Source organism: Seriola dumerili, unplaced genomic scaffold (assembly GCF_002260705.1).
Source record: "Seriola dumerili isolate Sdu_G_001 unplaced genomic scaffold, Sdu_1.0 BDQW01000003.1, whole genome shotgun sequence".
Classification (NCBI taxonomy): domain Eukaryota; kingdom Metazoa; phylum Chordata; class Actinopteri; order Carangiformes; family Carangidae; genus Seriola; species Seriola dumerili.
In genome coordinates this window covers 18,424,404-18,440,620 of record NW_019174258.1, presented here as the reverse complement: position 1 = coordinate 18,440,620, position 16,217 = coordinate 18,424,404, and the positions used below count along the sequence as shown (strand labels likewise).

Genomic DNA, 16,217 nt, shown 5'->3' with positions numbered 1-16,217 from the left:
TACCAGAGGAGCTGCTGATAGTGCTGACTGATAGAGCATTCTTCAATGATTAGTCTTCTGAAGCTGATGGGGTTCTTCCTTTAATGGAGAAGCATATTATAGATGATGTCCAGAAACAAACAGCATGCTCACTCAGATCCTCCACAACACTTGGACATTGTTATACACAAAAAGACATCAAGTGCAGACACAAGACTGAGCAAAAGTCATGAAGAAATATATTTTAGACGTCTGGAAAGACAGCAGTCTGGTGTCTGATGAGGTTTCCTGGCTTGTTTTGACTGCTCCTCTCCAGCCACTTGCCAATCCTCTTATCTGTGTTTTAAAAAAAGACCCTTGAAAGGTCTATTAGCATCAAATCGTGCTGTCCCCCAGATAAAACACTCACTGACCCCTTTCCTTACTTCAAACAGTCCTGGCAAAGCCCCGTCTGAGCTTCTCTCTGCCCACTTTCTATTTATGACATCAACAGAAACATTTGGTGAAGCATTTGATAAAAATGGCATTTAAATATTAATATTTTTAAGGCCTCAGTTTGCTTTGAATAAAGCTCCTGTTGTATCGTCTCACAGCGTCTGAAACCCCTGAGAAGTTGCTTAAACAGGCTGACACAAACACAGTGACTGACTTGTATTATCTCTCTCCCCTAGTTGTGTTTCTGTCTTGCTCGCTCTCATCCAGCAGGTGTCTCTGACTGTGGAGCTGCAGGATACAGATCTGACACTACAACATTCATTGATATTATTATTACTACTGTTGTTTTTGTTATTGTTATTGTTATTATTATTCTTGATTATACTATTACCTATGGGTATTACTATTAGTATTTACACTATATCATCATATCAACAGTATATCATATATGAATCATGTATATCATGATGCTGTCATGGTCTCGCTCTCTCTTTCTCTCTCTCTCTCCTTCCCCACCCCCTCTTCCTCCCCTCAACCCAACTGGTCGAGGCAGGCCCCCCTACCCCACACCCTTAAACACTAATTTTTCTTTAAACCATCCCCACAAACTTTCACCCACACTTATTTTTTTACTAACTCACCTACAGCCGTATCATTATGATGTAAGAACTATTATTACAATGTTTCTGATGAAATGATAAATGGCATTCACAAACACAGTAATCAGACAAAATGTCTGATTACATAGTAAATTATGCAGATGACTGAAGGCCATTGTGGTCATATCAGAGATGACAATCTTCAGATGTCCTCCATGTTTGACTTCTGCTTTATTTTCACCTACAATGATAAAGTTCATAGATGTCAAATTATGTTTGAGCAACATTGAGACATTTAAATCTGAAATCAGCTGCCTGATGTTTTATTATGTATATTATAGGTAAGCAAAAGAGATTATTTGAAATTCTGGGATGTTTGAATCATTTCTCTAGACAGAGCTACCTATACGCTCCAGTTGGACTTTAGACAGTCTGTCTGAGGGTTTCCATATTGTAGCTCACTCTTTCACTCTATATAAAAATAGCCTATCTACAACAGGAAACACAAACATGGCAACTCCTCATAAACATTGCCCTGTGTGGAGTTGGCGAAGATATTAGGATAATTGAGTTCAGCAGCACCTGGACACTTGTGTCTAATGTTCCTGTCTTCTCTTGGACAGAGAGAGGCAGCGGGATGCAGCCAGAGGAGGTTATGATAGAAGACCTGTCAGTGTAGACATTCAGAACAGTTATAAACACTTTTGAATTTAGATACTGAAGCCCTTTAGATCTTATTTTCACTCATACAAAGACCTGATACCTCTCCTCGGATCAAGTGTTGTAGTATCATGATGATGAGGGTGTACGGGCGAAGCATGAAGCACATGTGAGTTCATGTCCAGACAGCCTCCTACAGTGCTTTTGTCTGCTATCGATCCAGACTGAGCCACATGCTGGATTTACATATCTTAACCGCTGCACTGGAAAAAAGGCCACTCCAAAAATAAGCAAAAAAAATTAATGTAAGACATTTTTTGCTTGTAATAAGCAAAAAAAAAAATCTGCCAATGGAACAAGTGAAAATTCTCTTGGTAAGATTTCTTGAAATAAGACATTATATTTAATCCTTACAGGATAAGAGTGATCATGGGAAAACTCACTTTTAGCAATATTTTACTAGTATTCTGATGTTTTGTGTCTCATAATAAGCTTGTGATGCGCAAAAATAGTATTTTCCCCTCAAAAGTTTTTGCCATCCTGTTTGTTTCAAGCATATTTAACTAATTTTTAGTTCTATAATTGTGACACTGTTCTAGATATAAGTCCACCACCTACTTGAAATAAGATTAGAAACTGGCATTTTGAGACAAAATGTCTTGAAGTTAGCATTCCTGACTCGTATTAGGCAGTGCTCATAATAAGCCATAATTTACCATCCTGTCATCAAGTGCATTTACCTTATTGTAAACTCTACAAAAGTAATACTGTTCTAGATTCAAGACATTCACATACTAGATTCAAGACATTAACTACTTCTTATAAGAAAGAAAAATCTCTTGGAACAAGACGATTCATCTTTTACAAATAACACAGCAGCTTAAAAACCGTATGACATGTCAAAAAAGCTTGTTTCATCTGAGATATGACTCAAAACAAGATGTTTTCAAGACTGTTTCACTTAACAAGATATTCAAGATGCACTGTCTAAAAACAAGCTCCTTTATCTCACTTAAATCTTACTCTTTAGGTGATTTTGTCCTATATTAAGTGTGATGAGATATTTTGACTAGAAATTAGAAAAATATACTTGTAAGATTTTGAGTTTTTGCAGTGTGTCATTGGAAAATGGCGCAGAGTTTTTTTTTTAAGCAACTTTAATCTTAGATTGTTGTGGTACATGAGTTGGTAGATTAACACTGGATTAATTAAGGTTATATATGACTTAGTGTGACACAAATATAAAAGGATAAATGGAGGAAAGCTACAAAAAAAGAAAGAAATGATAATGATAATAATGATAAAATAAATAAAATGGCAGTTTCTCTTTCTTATGGCCTGTATATCCATAATTTGTTTTAGATATACACTTTCTGACCATTGTAAACATCATCATCACCTCTGATCAGCTCCAGACCTGTTCCAATTCCTGAGCCAGTCCAAAGTGAGAATTGGCCTGTAAACAGGTCACACCCCTATGAAAACTGTCTGGCTCCGACACTGATTATGGGACCTGATGAAGCGAAGGATCGATAGAATGGAGAGTGGCCCCTTGCTCCTGCCCTAAGCAGGATTAGAGAGGGCCCCCATCCCATCTACAGTAACAAAGCAAATGGGGAGGGGTGGGGGCTGAAGGTTCCACTGATTGCAAATAGACCTTGACTAAAGCCCAGACACAACATCAGCAGACCCAGACCTGCAGCCAGAGGCAGCGTCCCACAACAGACAGGACAGGAAGCGGCTTTTCTCCAGCATGGCCTGATGGGGCCCTGTGTATATGTGTTTTTATCCAGCATATCTGGGGCCCCATTAGCTGCTGTCCTGCAGCTGTCAAAGGAATTATCCATCCTCTAAGTCTGTTCATGAAGGAATTCCCAATGTTGTGCATTCCCCCTGGGCTTTGTCAGGAGCAGCCTGGGAATGAATAACAGACAGGATTAGAAAAGAGAGGGAGAGGGAGAGAGAGAGAGAGAGAGAGAGAGAGAGAGAGAGAGAGAAAGAGTCCTCTGTCTCCTTTCTGCTCAAGAGTTGTTTTTCAGCAGGACTTTTATCTGAGCTCACGTGAAGATCAGATTATAACTATAAATGGAAGAGTTTCTGTTCGAACACATTTCACACTCACAGAAACACACGTTTTACTTTGTTTAAAATATGTTGGTAAGTGTACTTAACCCAAAAACAGCTGATGTCTTGATCTAATTGATTATTGCAGTAAGGTATATGTGTTATTAGTGCCACAGGTGCTCAGCTCCGAGGCACTCCTCTACAGCTAGAATAGCTGAGAGGAGTGCCTTGGGGCATCTATTAATATTCCTTCGGGCTTATTATTATTCTTCCGCCAAATTTTGGCACATAACTCGTCCAGCAGCTTTGAGAAACCCCTGGTAATATATACATCAAAACGTGCGTCTTGATCCCGAAAGAGGTGCTATGACTTTTGGTGGTAAAATTCCAATTTTTCCCAAAGTTATTCCCAAAATACTGGGAATAAATAATGCATTAGGAATGCATTGGAATTTTCTTTAAAAACCCACAAAATTTCACCTTTTTTCTACAAAATTTCACCTTTTTTCTGAGTCACCCAGCTCTCTCATACCTGCAAGTAGAAATGTGATTCAAACTATAAAACGGAGGAAAACTTCTGCTCTCTCCAAAACACAACAACTGTTTTTACATAACATGTAAACTTTTCAAACTATGAGCACTCAAAGGAGGAGTGCAAATCACTTTTTCTTCAAAGTTAGAGTGACAGCGTCAGTTGCATAAGTGACACGTGAAACAGTAAAAATTAACTTTATTTTTATTTTTATACTCGAGCTCACGGCCAAACCGTAAAAAGGAGACAAATAATCTTTCTGAAATGTAGACATAGTTGTTGGGATTCATAAAATGTAACTTGACAGGCAGGGTCTGCACAAAATTTAAATGGGTGCCTGATTTCCAGCCGCAATACCTGTCTCACTCTTTATGACACCTAATGTAATCGTCTTTTTTTTCAAAGAATCTCACTCTGTCTTCGCCACTGAGCTTACTCACTTCCATTTTAAGGATAATCTGAATAAAATAGAGACTGTCAAGAAACTTCTGGCCTTCAGTGTCCTGTCACCGGTGTTTCGGTTTTAGAAAAGAATTAACGGTTCTCATAATTTGCAATTGTCTTGAACCCAATGTAGAAGCAAATTCTGGGCAGATTTTCTCAATGCCATAGCAACGGCAGCTCCTGACCTGTGTGCGTTGTGCGTGCCTAGCAACCAGATAACCCAACTCTCCAAGCTCCGCTAGCTTTACATTAGCCGCAGTTGCGTCTTAAATTACATTTAGTAGGTCTCAAATATGTAAGTCCATTTACTGCTTCGTTCGTTGCTTTTTTTTGTTTTGTTAAATGAGTGAATGAAGTTTGTGACGGTCTCCGCTGAGACAGAGGAGAGGAGAAGCTACTAGCCCTCTCTCGCTTCACTCTAGTCGCGTTGCTCTCCTGCCCCAGTAATGTTAAATTTAGCACCGAAAAAAACATAATAGTGGTATATTCAAATACGGTTTCATGGGATTTATTAACCCTCAGGGGTCCCTCTGTACCTTTTTGGACGGTTTCCTTTCACTTTTCTTTTTTGATTGCTTATCATTGGCGTTGTTTACAGCTGAAGGTATGGATTTCTGCAAGGAAAGTGTCCTTTTTTGACATATTTTTTAAAATCTAATGTCAGTTACTGTTACAGGTCTATTATCACACGTAACCACATTTTGACCCTCTGGGGTTCCTCGTGTCCAAAAAACGACACACAAAAGAAAATGCCTATAAATCATTCATTATATCTAAATTTTTGCATACATCTCTTAAACCACTTCAGTTCTGCTCAAACCTACCAAATGTTTATTAGTTTTCAGGATTTTAACCCTTTAAATGCCAGTTTGAAGACATGTTGCCTCTTGTTTTATTAAAAAAAACAACACAGATTATGAGATATTTCCCACATAATACATGATGGAGGGATGTGACATTGTTTTATATCAGAGTCTTTTATATCAAGACATTTCTCCAAACCAGAATATGATCAGGGTGACTTTTGAACACTGGAAATAAATCATGTACTCATCCCGGCAGTAGTCCCCGTGGCACTCAAAATTTCCCTGGAATTTTCTAGTTTAGTACAAATATTTAATTTTTATATTACTTCGTAATAATTTTTTGTGAAACTAGAGCCAAAGTTCCTAGGCAAATATTTTAGTTTGAGTTTAGTTTCATTCATGTTTGATTATTATTCATCATTTGTGTCGGATCGATGTCTTGGCTGTGAACAAATTTTAGAGGATGCAACAACAACAACAACAACAACAACAACAACAACAACACAGTCTCATGTCCCTCCTTGTCCATGGAAGCAGCTCCAGCCCACACCAGCCCACATTAGCATAGGAGCTGGGAGGCCAGTTAAAGGCTTGCTCCGCTGCCTGCCCTGTAGCCCCCTAACAGGATTAAGGGGGGATATGTTGAGGTGGTGCTCCTGCTTGGTGTAACTCACCCTGATGTGATTTCCATTTGTCTGGCCTGGCCCTTACTTTCCCCTCTGTCTAATCCCTCACTATTCTCACTGCCATCCGTCAACCATGGTAATCTGCTGGCAGGCTTCAGGAGGAGAAGGATCCACACACACACTCTCTGACGGACACACAGGGACAGGGATGGTTTTTACTGAGTGGGAGTAAACACCATCACAAAGTGACTGTGGATGTCAAGCAGGTGGTAAGATGACTGTTGGAAACTGACTTATTACTTTATACAAGCTGTTGTTTGAAGCCTGTTGGCTTAGCTGTCATTAGCTCTCCTATGTGTAAGTGGCAGCAGTTCAGTGTTGTTTCATGTGTCACTGCTTGTGCTCATATGTCTGTGATAAACACCAGCTTGTTATCAGGCATATTATTCCAAATGAGGTGAGGTGTATGTTCACCTGAGCCAACTCTGCACCTGTCTGTTTTTTTTTAACACTAATTTAGAAATTAAAAGAGAACAGTGACATTTCAGCCAGTCAAGAATGAGCTGTGGTGCAAATGAAATGAGTAGGTTGAACAGTTGAAATCTACATTTTATCTGGTAACCTGTCTAAATTTAGTACTAGAATCTGTCAGTGCTGTAAAAAATATTTTAAGATGTTTTCAGTGGAAATCTAATTTTTGACATTTGACGTTTATATCTTGAATTGGCCAAAGATAACACAAGTCACTAAAACTAAGTTTTAAAATAAACATGATTGTTTTACTTTAAACAGGCTGCAAATTTCTTACTGCATTGTCAAATTGTTTCCCCTCTTTAATGAAAACTTTTATTTATTGATACAGATTCATAATTTTTTTTTGGCTGCTTGCATACAGTAGACCACTGACATATCCCTCTATAAAATTATGTAGTTTCTTTTAACAGTTTCCTATCTACAGAAAAGAACAACATTATTATTTATTTGTATACTGAAACCAGCTAACACTAGACTAAAACCAGCCGACACTAGACTGAAAACAGACAGGACTCCATGATGTCAGTTGTTTGCAGTGGCTCCACAACAGTTTTCAACTATGTCTTCAATCAGTGTCTAGACGTGGTCCAGACATATACCAGGGTTTGACCTGGTCTTGCTGGTTTTAAAATTCTACATCAGTTCAATAAATATAACAGTGTTATCTTTCATGTGTTGTCTTTATGATCACAGACCATAACGCATGAAGAATGCTATGATAAAAGGAAAAACTGTATCTGTTGTACCTGTCTGTCTCTGTGAATGCTAACAGATGTTATGCTCCTCACATGAGTGAATGGCCCCTCATACACCAGACATGACAGCAAAGGAACCCCTCGGCCCGTGGGTTTTGAGCCCTGTGGGGGAGGTCAAATTAATGCCCAAACACAGGCTGGAGGAGGTCTCAACAGGAATCAACAGCTGCAACCAGGAAGTAATGGACCATCACACAGACATGCCCACTGAGGAACATGCAGACAGGTAACTCAACAGCTTTCTATTACCCCAGTAGAACAGTGTGATGGGAGGATTTACGACACCGCTATACAAGACACCTCTGGGACAGTATTCTGTCTTAATGGTTCTCAAGATGATTCAAAGTGTTTGACCACATATCAAGGCCAAACTTTTCCCACACTCTGAGGTGTGAATGGATCATGTTTATTTAGGTTTTTATAGTTTATGGCAAACAGTCCTCACTTTTCTCCATCAATGGTGGATGCGGGACTGTCAGACTGGTTCAGAGTTAGTGTGCGTAATGTTTTTGATTTTTTTGTCATCTCAACAAATTGAAACAGAATATAGCCTGGAACAGAATTTTAAATTTAGCAAGTATACAGAAGTGGTCGCGGCCCTAATGACTTTGAAAGAGCTTTTCATGTTACTTCTCTGCCAATAAATAAATAAGAGAAGCATGATGGCTTTACTGTACATAAGGTACAGTAAAGCTTTTTACCAATGTGCCCTTGATAGAGTGGTCTTGCAACATTTGAGGCTTTTAGGTGTTCAGTTGCCATTGTTTGTGGCCAATGACAGGAGAAAAGCTTCCACACAATGTAGAACCACTCACACCACCAGCAGACATCCCCACATACAGGTGTAGACTACTATCCTCTCACATAACTCTTGTCTCTTCTGTGCCAGTCTGTGCACTGAGGAGCCGTTCTGTAGGATCTGCCATGAGGACGGGTCCTCCGGACAGCTGCTGTCTCCCTGTGACTGCTCTGGGAGCCTGGCCATGGTGCACCGGGCCTGCCTGGAGCACTGGCTCACCACCTCCAACAGCAGCCACTGTGAACTCTGCTACCACCAGTTTGCACTGGAGCGCCTGCCAAAACCTCTGACTGAGGTAGACCCTCGCAGTACACAACACTGTCAACTTATCAACACACTGTTCCTCAGCATTCAATTCTTAAAAGGTTTTACAGTATTTGTTAAAACTATCTGTGTGCTTTGATTCCACTGAACAGGTGGAGATAGAGGATTACAGCTTTTTAATAATGTTGACTTTGCAGTCTTGTTCAGGCCAGACATGTCCAGTGGCTGATTGTGTTTTTTAACCACCTATGAAAATGTCATACTCAGCTGTAGGTCACAGACTTTTTTAAGAAAACATTATATTTGAGACTGAATGAATGTTAAAGTCCTGACTGACTGGATGAGATAATGTCCTTAGCAGTACAAACCACTACTGACAGCTAACTGAATGAGTCTTGATGAGAAGTAAAAATTAAACATCTCTTGCTCAGTGAGTGAAGGCAGTCACACGCTGCTCTTCTTTTTTCAATGAGACAGTAAGTCACAGTCAGTGGGAGTTACTGCCTTCACGTTGGAGGACCTGGTGCTGTTAGCTGGACCACTTGTACCCCTAAAGCCACTTAGCCTGTGAGCCAGATTAGATGGTGTTTCCTCCCCCTGCTGCTCTTCAACTTCTTCTGTTGCATGTGTGGTCACAGCTCATAATCTGCTGATTAAGCACCATGTGCTCCACCAGGTTAAGCTTCACACTGAACAGCATGAACCTGCTATCAGGCATTACTACACATGCATAGTGTTGGCTGGAAATGTAGAGAATTGATTGTTGCCTGGTCTGGAGACTGTGGGAGCTATTAGTTTGGGTCTGTTCTAAACTCACAGGTAATTCCATTTATTTATTTTTATATTGACCTCAGTTCTCTAATTCATCTGAATAATTGAAAACACCTGTGGTGTTGTGCAGGTCTTCTGACTGTTAGCTAACAGTATAATGGAGAGATCTTTGGGTGTTGATGAAGAATGAGGGTGATGAATTTTGAAGTGATCCTGTTTCCTTGTTTACAGCCATTATTAATATTACCCATTCACATTAATAATATTTGCAACCATCAGAAAACGGTCAAACTTATTTTAACTGTCACTGTATTAACAGCTTGGTCAGTTTAGGAATGACGAGTCTTAGTCCTCTGTTTTCAGTTTTGGTAGTTAGGTGTTTTTTCACTGTCACTTTTGGGTGATATGGTGCGTTTATACATGGTTGTTGTACAAAATCATGCTGCAAGTCTGTTGTACCACATTGATGTAATACTGTGATTCTAACAAACTCCACCTGAGAACTATAGCTTGGGAATAATTTGAAAGTGAAGACATCAAGGTAAAACCTATGTACCTTTTCAAGAATTACATCTTAGTAACTTTGGGCAATTGACATTAAACCGTTTAAACTATTTTAAAGCCTGATTCCAGTTTGTTAGTTTGACACGCCTCTGCAACATTGCGTGGACATCGGGGGATGTGCCTTTGGAGTGGCAAACCGGGGTGGTGGTCCCCATCTTTAAGAAGGGTGACCAGAGGGTGTGTTCCAACTACCGTGGAATTACACTCCTCAGCCTCCCTGGTAAGGTCTATGCCAGGGTACTGGAAAAGAGGGTCCGATCGATAGTTGAACCTCAGATTGAGGAGGAGCAATGTGGTTTTCGTCCTGGGCGTGGAACTGTGGACCAGCTCTTTACCCTTGCTAGGGTGCTGGAGGGAGCATGGGAGTTTGCCAATCCAGTCCACATGTGTTTTGTGGATTTGGAGAAGGCTTACGACAGTGTTCCCAGGGGCTCCCTGTGGGGGGCACTCCGGGAGTATGGGGTGGATGGCCCCTTGTTAGTGGCCATTAAATCCCTGCACCAAAGGAGTGTGAGCCCTGTTCGCGTAGCCGGCAGTAAGTCGGACCTGTTCCCGGTGAGAGTTGGACTCCGCCAGGGCTGCCCTTTGTCACCGGTTCTGTTCATAACTTTTATGGACAGAATTTCTAGGCGCAACCGGGTGGTGGACGGGTTTGGCTTCGGTGGCGGGAGGATCTCGTCTCTGCTTTTTGCGGATGATGTGGTCCTCCTAGCTTCATCGAATGCCGACCTTCAGCTCTCGCTTGGGCGGTTCGCGGCCGAGTGTGAAACGGCCGGGATGAAAATCAGCACCTCCAAGTCTGAGGCCATGGTTCTCAGCCGGAAACGGGTGGATTGCCCGCTTCGGGTCGGGGGGGAGGCTCTGCCTCAGGTGGAGGAGTTTAAGTATCTCGGGATCTTATTCACGAGTGGGGGTAAGATGGAGCGGGAGATCGACAGGCGGATTGGGGCGGCGTCAGCAGTGATGCGGACGCTGAATCGGTCCGTTGTGGGGAAGAGGGAGCTAAGGCAGAAGGCGAAGCTCTCAATTTTCCGGTCGATCTACGTTCCAATCCTCACCTATGGTCATGAGTTTTGGGTAATGACCGAAAGAATGAGATCGCGACTACAAGCAGCCGAAATGAGTTTCCTCCGCAGGGTGGCCGGGCTCAGCCTTAGAGATAGGGTGAGGAGCTCAGTCATCCGGGAGGGACTCGGAGTAGAGTCGCTGCTCCTCCATGTCGAGAGGAGCCAGTTGAGGTGGTTTGGGCATCTGGTGAGGATGCCTCCTGGACGCCTCCCTGGGGAGGTGTTTCGGGCATGTCCCACCGGGAGGAGACCTCGAGGTCGACCAAGGACACGCTGGAGGGATTATATCTCTCGGCTGGCCTTGGAACGCCTCGGGATTCTCCCGGAGGAGCTGGTGGAAGTGGCTGGGGAGAGGGCCGTCTGGACCTCTCTGCTGAGGCTGCTGCCCCCGCGACCCGGATCCGGATAAGCGGGAGACAACGAAACGAAAACGAAACGATTCCAGTTTGTTTAAGCTCAATAACATAATTTATATGTGACTTCTTTTAAATAAAAAAAAACTAGGTGATGAGTGGGTAAGGCTGGGCATTTTTTGGTTTTTGACCCTTTCTATTACTTTTCCCACCAGTTTCCCTGATTTCCCTTCAACCTCTTGCCTAACCCATCATAAATACTTTGTGCAAAGAACACACACACACACACACATACAAAAGCGTCATAAGGTAGTGTAGGAATAGTAATATTGTATATTTAAATATTACGGTACTTGTGTTTCACTCTGAGCCTGCAAACAGATGAGGTGAGGCATAGAAATATACTGTAGCCTAAATGTCATTATATAAGGTATCATGCTCAAGTGTTTGGCGTCTTCACATGTTGGTGACTGTGCTATTACTGTTGTTGGCTTGTTTTTAGGAATAAAACAGTAGCACAGTAGAGCTACAGTAAATCACCTCTGATTCAGTGGAGTTGTAGTGAACCAGAGCCTTGCCACAGTGTTGTATATCACGCAGTATGTGCACAAGGGGAAAAAAAGCTGAACAACAGAACTTGGTATCATTTTAAAGACCTCATTAAGAAATAGGTTCCTTCAAAATTTCACACACACTCTCTAGTTATAATAGTATGATTTTTACTTTTGGCAAAATTCTGAATAGAGGCCCTCCTCTTTTTAAGTTATTTTTTGGCTGTATTGTGACAGCGACAGTGAGGGAGAGACAGGAAAGTCAGGGAAGAGACAGTTGGGATGACATGAACCATGGCTGCTGCGGTAAGGACTGAGCTCTACCAGGTGAGCCACCAGGCACCCCAAATAGAGGCCTTTCTACTCTGTGGTATTGCTACTTTTTCTTTGTAAAAGTTCAGAGTACAGAGTGTTAAAGTTAAAGAAATATAAAAACTGCATATAATTGATGGGACTAGTTTTGAAATCCCAATGATGGACCTGGTTTGATATTAATGTTTATCTGTATTATGATGATATAATATCTTGTTGCTATCCTGTTCTCTGCACAGTAGATACTGTAGGGTTTTTAATACTATTTACTTCTTCACTATTACTATTACTAGTACTACAATTCTACTTGTAATACTACTACTACTTACATGCAACCATTCACAGGATCCAGTCATTTAGCACCACCTTCTGGCCAAATACTATACTTTTCAGCCCACGTGTTAAATTCATGTCAGTATATCCACACCAAGCCCCTCTGTCATGTCCTGGGTTGAACTTGTCTTTTATTATGTAACAAGCTTTCACCCTTGTCCTCCCACAGTGGTTGTGCTCTCCATCCATGCATCAACAGAGGAGGACTCTGTGTGGAGATGCAGTATGTTTCCTGTTCATCACACCACTGGCCAGTCTGTCAGGATGGCTCTGTGTCCAGGGAGCCATGGACCTCTACTACACCAACGGCATGGAGGCCCTGGGGCTGCTGGTCCTAACACTGGCTCTGTTTACCATATACATCCTCTGGACCATGGTACATTCAGGGTCTATACTGCTTGTTCATATTTTACCCTTCCTAACCTTAAGTATAATCCAGCCATGTGTAAAACCAAATCAATGAGTGGAGAGAGGTGCGGTTGGTGATAATTATCTGTGGGATCATCACATTACAGTTGTTACTGTATACTGTCATTCTTTATATCAGTCCCTTTTCAATGCAAAAGTCACAAACAAAATTAAAACTAACTTTGAGAGCCAAAGTTCATTCTTGACCTGGGACACAGTAGTATGAAAAATAATCAAGGTTCACTCAAGCTTTTTCTAGGCTTTTAACCACATCTCAGGGTCTTCATTAGTGAATGGATTCTGCTCAGTGGTCATCACAACCATGGGTGTAGTCCTTTCACTTTTTGGAAGAGCTAAAAAGGTAACTAAAATATTATGATGATGTAGTTATAAACAGTGTTAAAAACTTACTTGGCACCAGGCCCATGCCTTAGGCTAGCAAATGGTGAATATAGCTAATGATTGGCTTCTACTAGGTTAATGCTAACTAAAATTAGCATTATAATGTAACATTAATGTTGCTGTTTTCTCATTCATTCACATGAATACCATATTCCTTCAAATAGTGACTGCTCTTTATTTATCTCAACTGCTCCCATTTTCCATTTTTAAGTTACTATGTTATGCAATACAAACACAACCCTTCCTGTATCCATTTAAAATTAAAAGCCCTCAAACGTTTCAGAGCACGGAAATCCTTAATTTCTTTTGAGGAAGGACTCATTGTTAAACATTAGCAGGAATTTGTTGTGGAAAACTCACTGACTTGCAAAGTTTTGATGTTGCACTTGAAACTTAGCTACTGCCAACTTGTGGCGCTTGTATGTTACTAGTAATACAGTTTGGCTGAGACTTAAATGCATTCTACAGGCACTGTGCCACTGTTGAATATAGCATGATTACATTGTTGAATTTATTCAATTAAAGGGATGGAAATATACATTATGTTTAGTTGTTACGCAAATAATTTGACAGCCATCAGGAGTTTATCACCCTTTATTTTTCCAGGCCATTATTTGGCACCAAACCTCACTAATTCGTGCAAGCACGTGTTCAAGACCCAGATTGTATTTGACTTCTGGTTTTTATTTGAGGAAATATGGAAGCCTAAAAAAATGTATCTATGGCTCTGACATTCGTCCTTTGACAACTTGCTACTAATTCACACCAGAGAATAAGTAAGGGAGTGAGAGCCCATCAGAGAGAGAGAGGGCAAATATCCCACAGGGAGAGAATGGGAGAGAGAGAAATGGACACATCCAGTGAGAGATGAAGATGAGGCTGAAGAGACAGGCAGAGGTGGAGATGAAGATGAAGAGACAGGCAGAGGTGGAGATGAAGAGACAGGCGGAGGTGGAGATGGAGAGATAGGCAGAGGTGGAGATGAAGAAACAGGCAGAGGTAGAGATGAGGCTGGAGAAAGGAGGGCTTCCTACCCAGCTTTGTGGAACGAGGAAATGTGGAGAAATAAACAGACGGCATGGCTTGATTTGACAGCAAAGATTGGAAATTAAGTTGCCAAACAAAAGTGGGTGGTCTGACCACCTTCAAATCACAAGGGGTGTGTTTGTCAGTAGAGTGGTAGTCCTATAGTGTTGCCAGTTTAGGTGACAACCGCAATGCGCAAAATTACGATCGCTGCAAATAAAATAATTGAACACAAACAATCATGCGCACACATTGGTGCGCAACAAATCCTCTCCAAATCCAAAGAGGAAAAACTTCAAGGCACATTGCTGCACAGATAATCAGTCATGTTGCTGGGGAGATGCGCAAAAAGATTTGCAGCCACATAAAAGAGATAAAAGGGAACATCTCTATAATAATTGGCAAGTCCACCACCGTAAGTTACAAAAGCACATTGATAGTTTTTTGAGGTGAGAGTCCAGCAAAAGCAGCAATCCCCATTTTGTATATGTGGACCTGGTGGAAATAAGGCGTGTTCTTTATACATGGTGGGTGGCCAGCTTGTTCTGTGCTGTGGCTGCAGCTTGGAACAGCACTGAAGCATGGAACACACACTTCTGTCAAGGGATGTCAAGTGAATGTAAAACCCACAGTGACAAGAAAATATATGATGGTTTGCAGAGAAAACTGTGCGCCAAGCAGCTCCTCAGAGATTTGGCCATCATGTAAGACATCCTAAACGAATCGGCCCTTTTGTCTGAGTGCTTACAGAAGTGCAATATCTCCATCACATACGTGGACAAACTCATCAGGAGAAGCATACAAGTCCAAATGAACGAATGAAAGAATCACCAGATACCAAAACTCTTGAGGCCAACATAGACAAGGCCAAAGTTATGGACATCAATCGGAAACAGTTTTTGACAAGTCTAATAAGCCACATCCAGAAGTGTATAATCACCATAAGAGTGATCAATGGCTGCTCCTGCACAGCCAATGATGTTGTTGACCCACAGATGAAGTACACTCAGCTGCTTGAACAAACAAGAGGCCTACACAGTGAATTGGGTGGTGGGGTGCATGTTCCACCAGAACTGAAGGCACTGATGAATTGTACCTCATTGATTCTATGCATTACAGCTGAATGCAAGAGGGACTTCAGCCACATGAACTTGATAATAACATCCAACCGATCACAGATTCACATGTGTCATGTGTCATCTCTCATGTTTGTGAAATTGCAAGGGTCTCCACTGCGCTTCTGGAACCCCTCTCCATATGTCAGGACTTGGCTGAGACACCACCAATCAGCTGAGGACAAAAAAAAGAGGATAGCAAAGGCAAAACCAGTTGAACTGGATCTCCTCTGGCAGTATTTATGAAATATTTGATAAGCACTAACTAGTTTGAATACACCAACCATTCACCCTGTGTTTATAATTTTAGCCTATGAGTTTAATTTGCTGAGTTTCAGTGTTTTACTATTAGAAAAGCCAAATTGTTTTCAGTTATTTTTCTAATCATTTTTAATGAGCATTTCATTCTTGAGTCTTTGTGTAAATTAATGAGTTGCAATATATGACTTTCTAAACTATTCAGGACAGTCTAACATTTGATTGTTTGGTCAGACTAATGTAATGCTGCATATGTGCACTCCAGTACTTAAGCAAATAGCACGACACCCCTAATCACAGCCTTGGTAACATCTTAAGTATGAAACTTTACTGAACTGTATGTTGGTTTGTCTCTCAGGTATCTGTACGCTACCACATGCATCTGTTCAGGACGTGGAAGAAAACCGACCAGAGAGTGCGCCTCCAGATTCCCCTGTCTGGCCACACCACACATAACCAACAGACCCTGTCCATAAACACCCTCAGCAAAGCCACCAAAAAAGAGACCATGGTGTAGACCAGATTCCACAATTCTGAACATACCTCAGATACAAGGAGAG

The 16,217-nt window shown here is 41.4% G+C and overlaps 1 protein-coding gene across 1 annotated transcript; it reads left to right on the top strand.

The window, feature by feature from the left end:
- Positions 1–7,496: 7,496 nt before the first annotated feature.
- LOC111219586 (E3 ubiquitin-protein ligase MARCH3-like) lies at positions 7,497–16,174 on the top strand. The gene is made up of 4 exons (XM_022742307.1): positions 7,497–7,660; positions 8,324–8,528; positions 12,618–12,824; positions 16,016–16,174. Exons 1-4 carry the CDS (start codon positions 7,497–7,499, stop codon positions 16,172–16,174), a joined length of 735 nt encoding a protein of 244 aa, XP_022598028.1.
- The last annotated feature ends 43 nt before the right edge of the window (positions 16,175–16,217 follow it).

Bases quoted from the DNA above. Each gene is read 5' to 3' on its own strand.
- LOC111219586 (XM_022742307.1), top strand. From the start codon at position 7,497: ATGACAGCAAAGGAACCCCTCGGCCCGTGGGTTTTGAGCCCTGTGGGG. The intron at 7,661-8,323 runs GTAACTCAACAG...CTTCTGTGCCAG, and splicing joins ACTGAGGAACATGCAGACAG to TCTGTGCACTGAGGAGCCGT. The intron at 8,529-12,617 runs GTAGACCCTCGC...GTCCTCCCACAG, and splicing joins TGCCAAAACCTCTGACTGAG to TGGTTGTGCTCTCCATCCAT.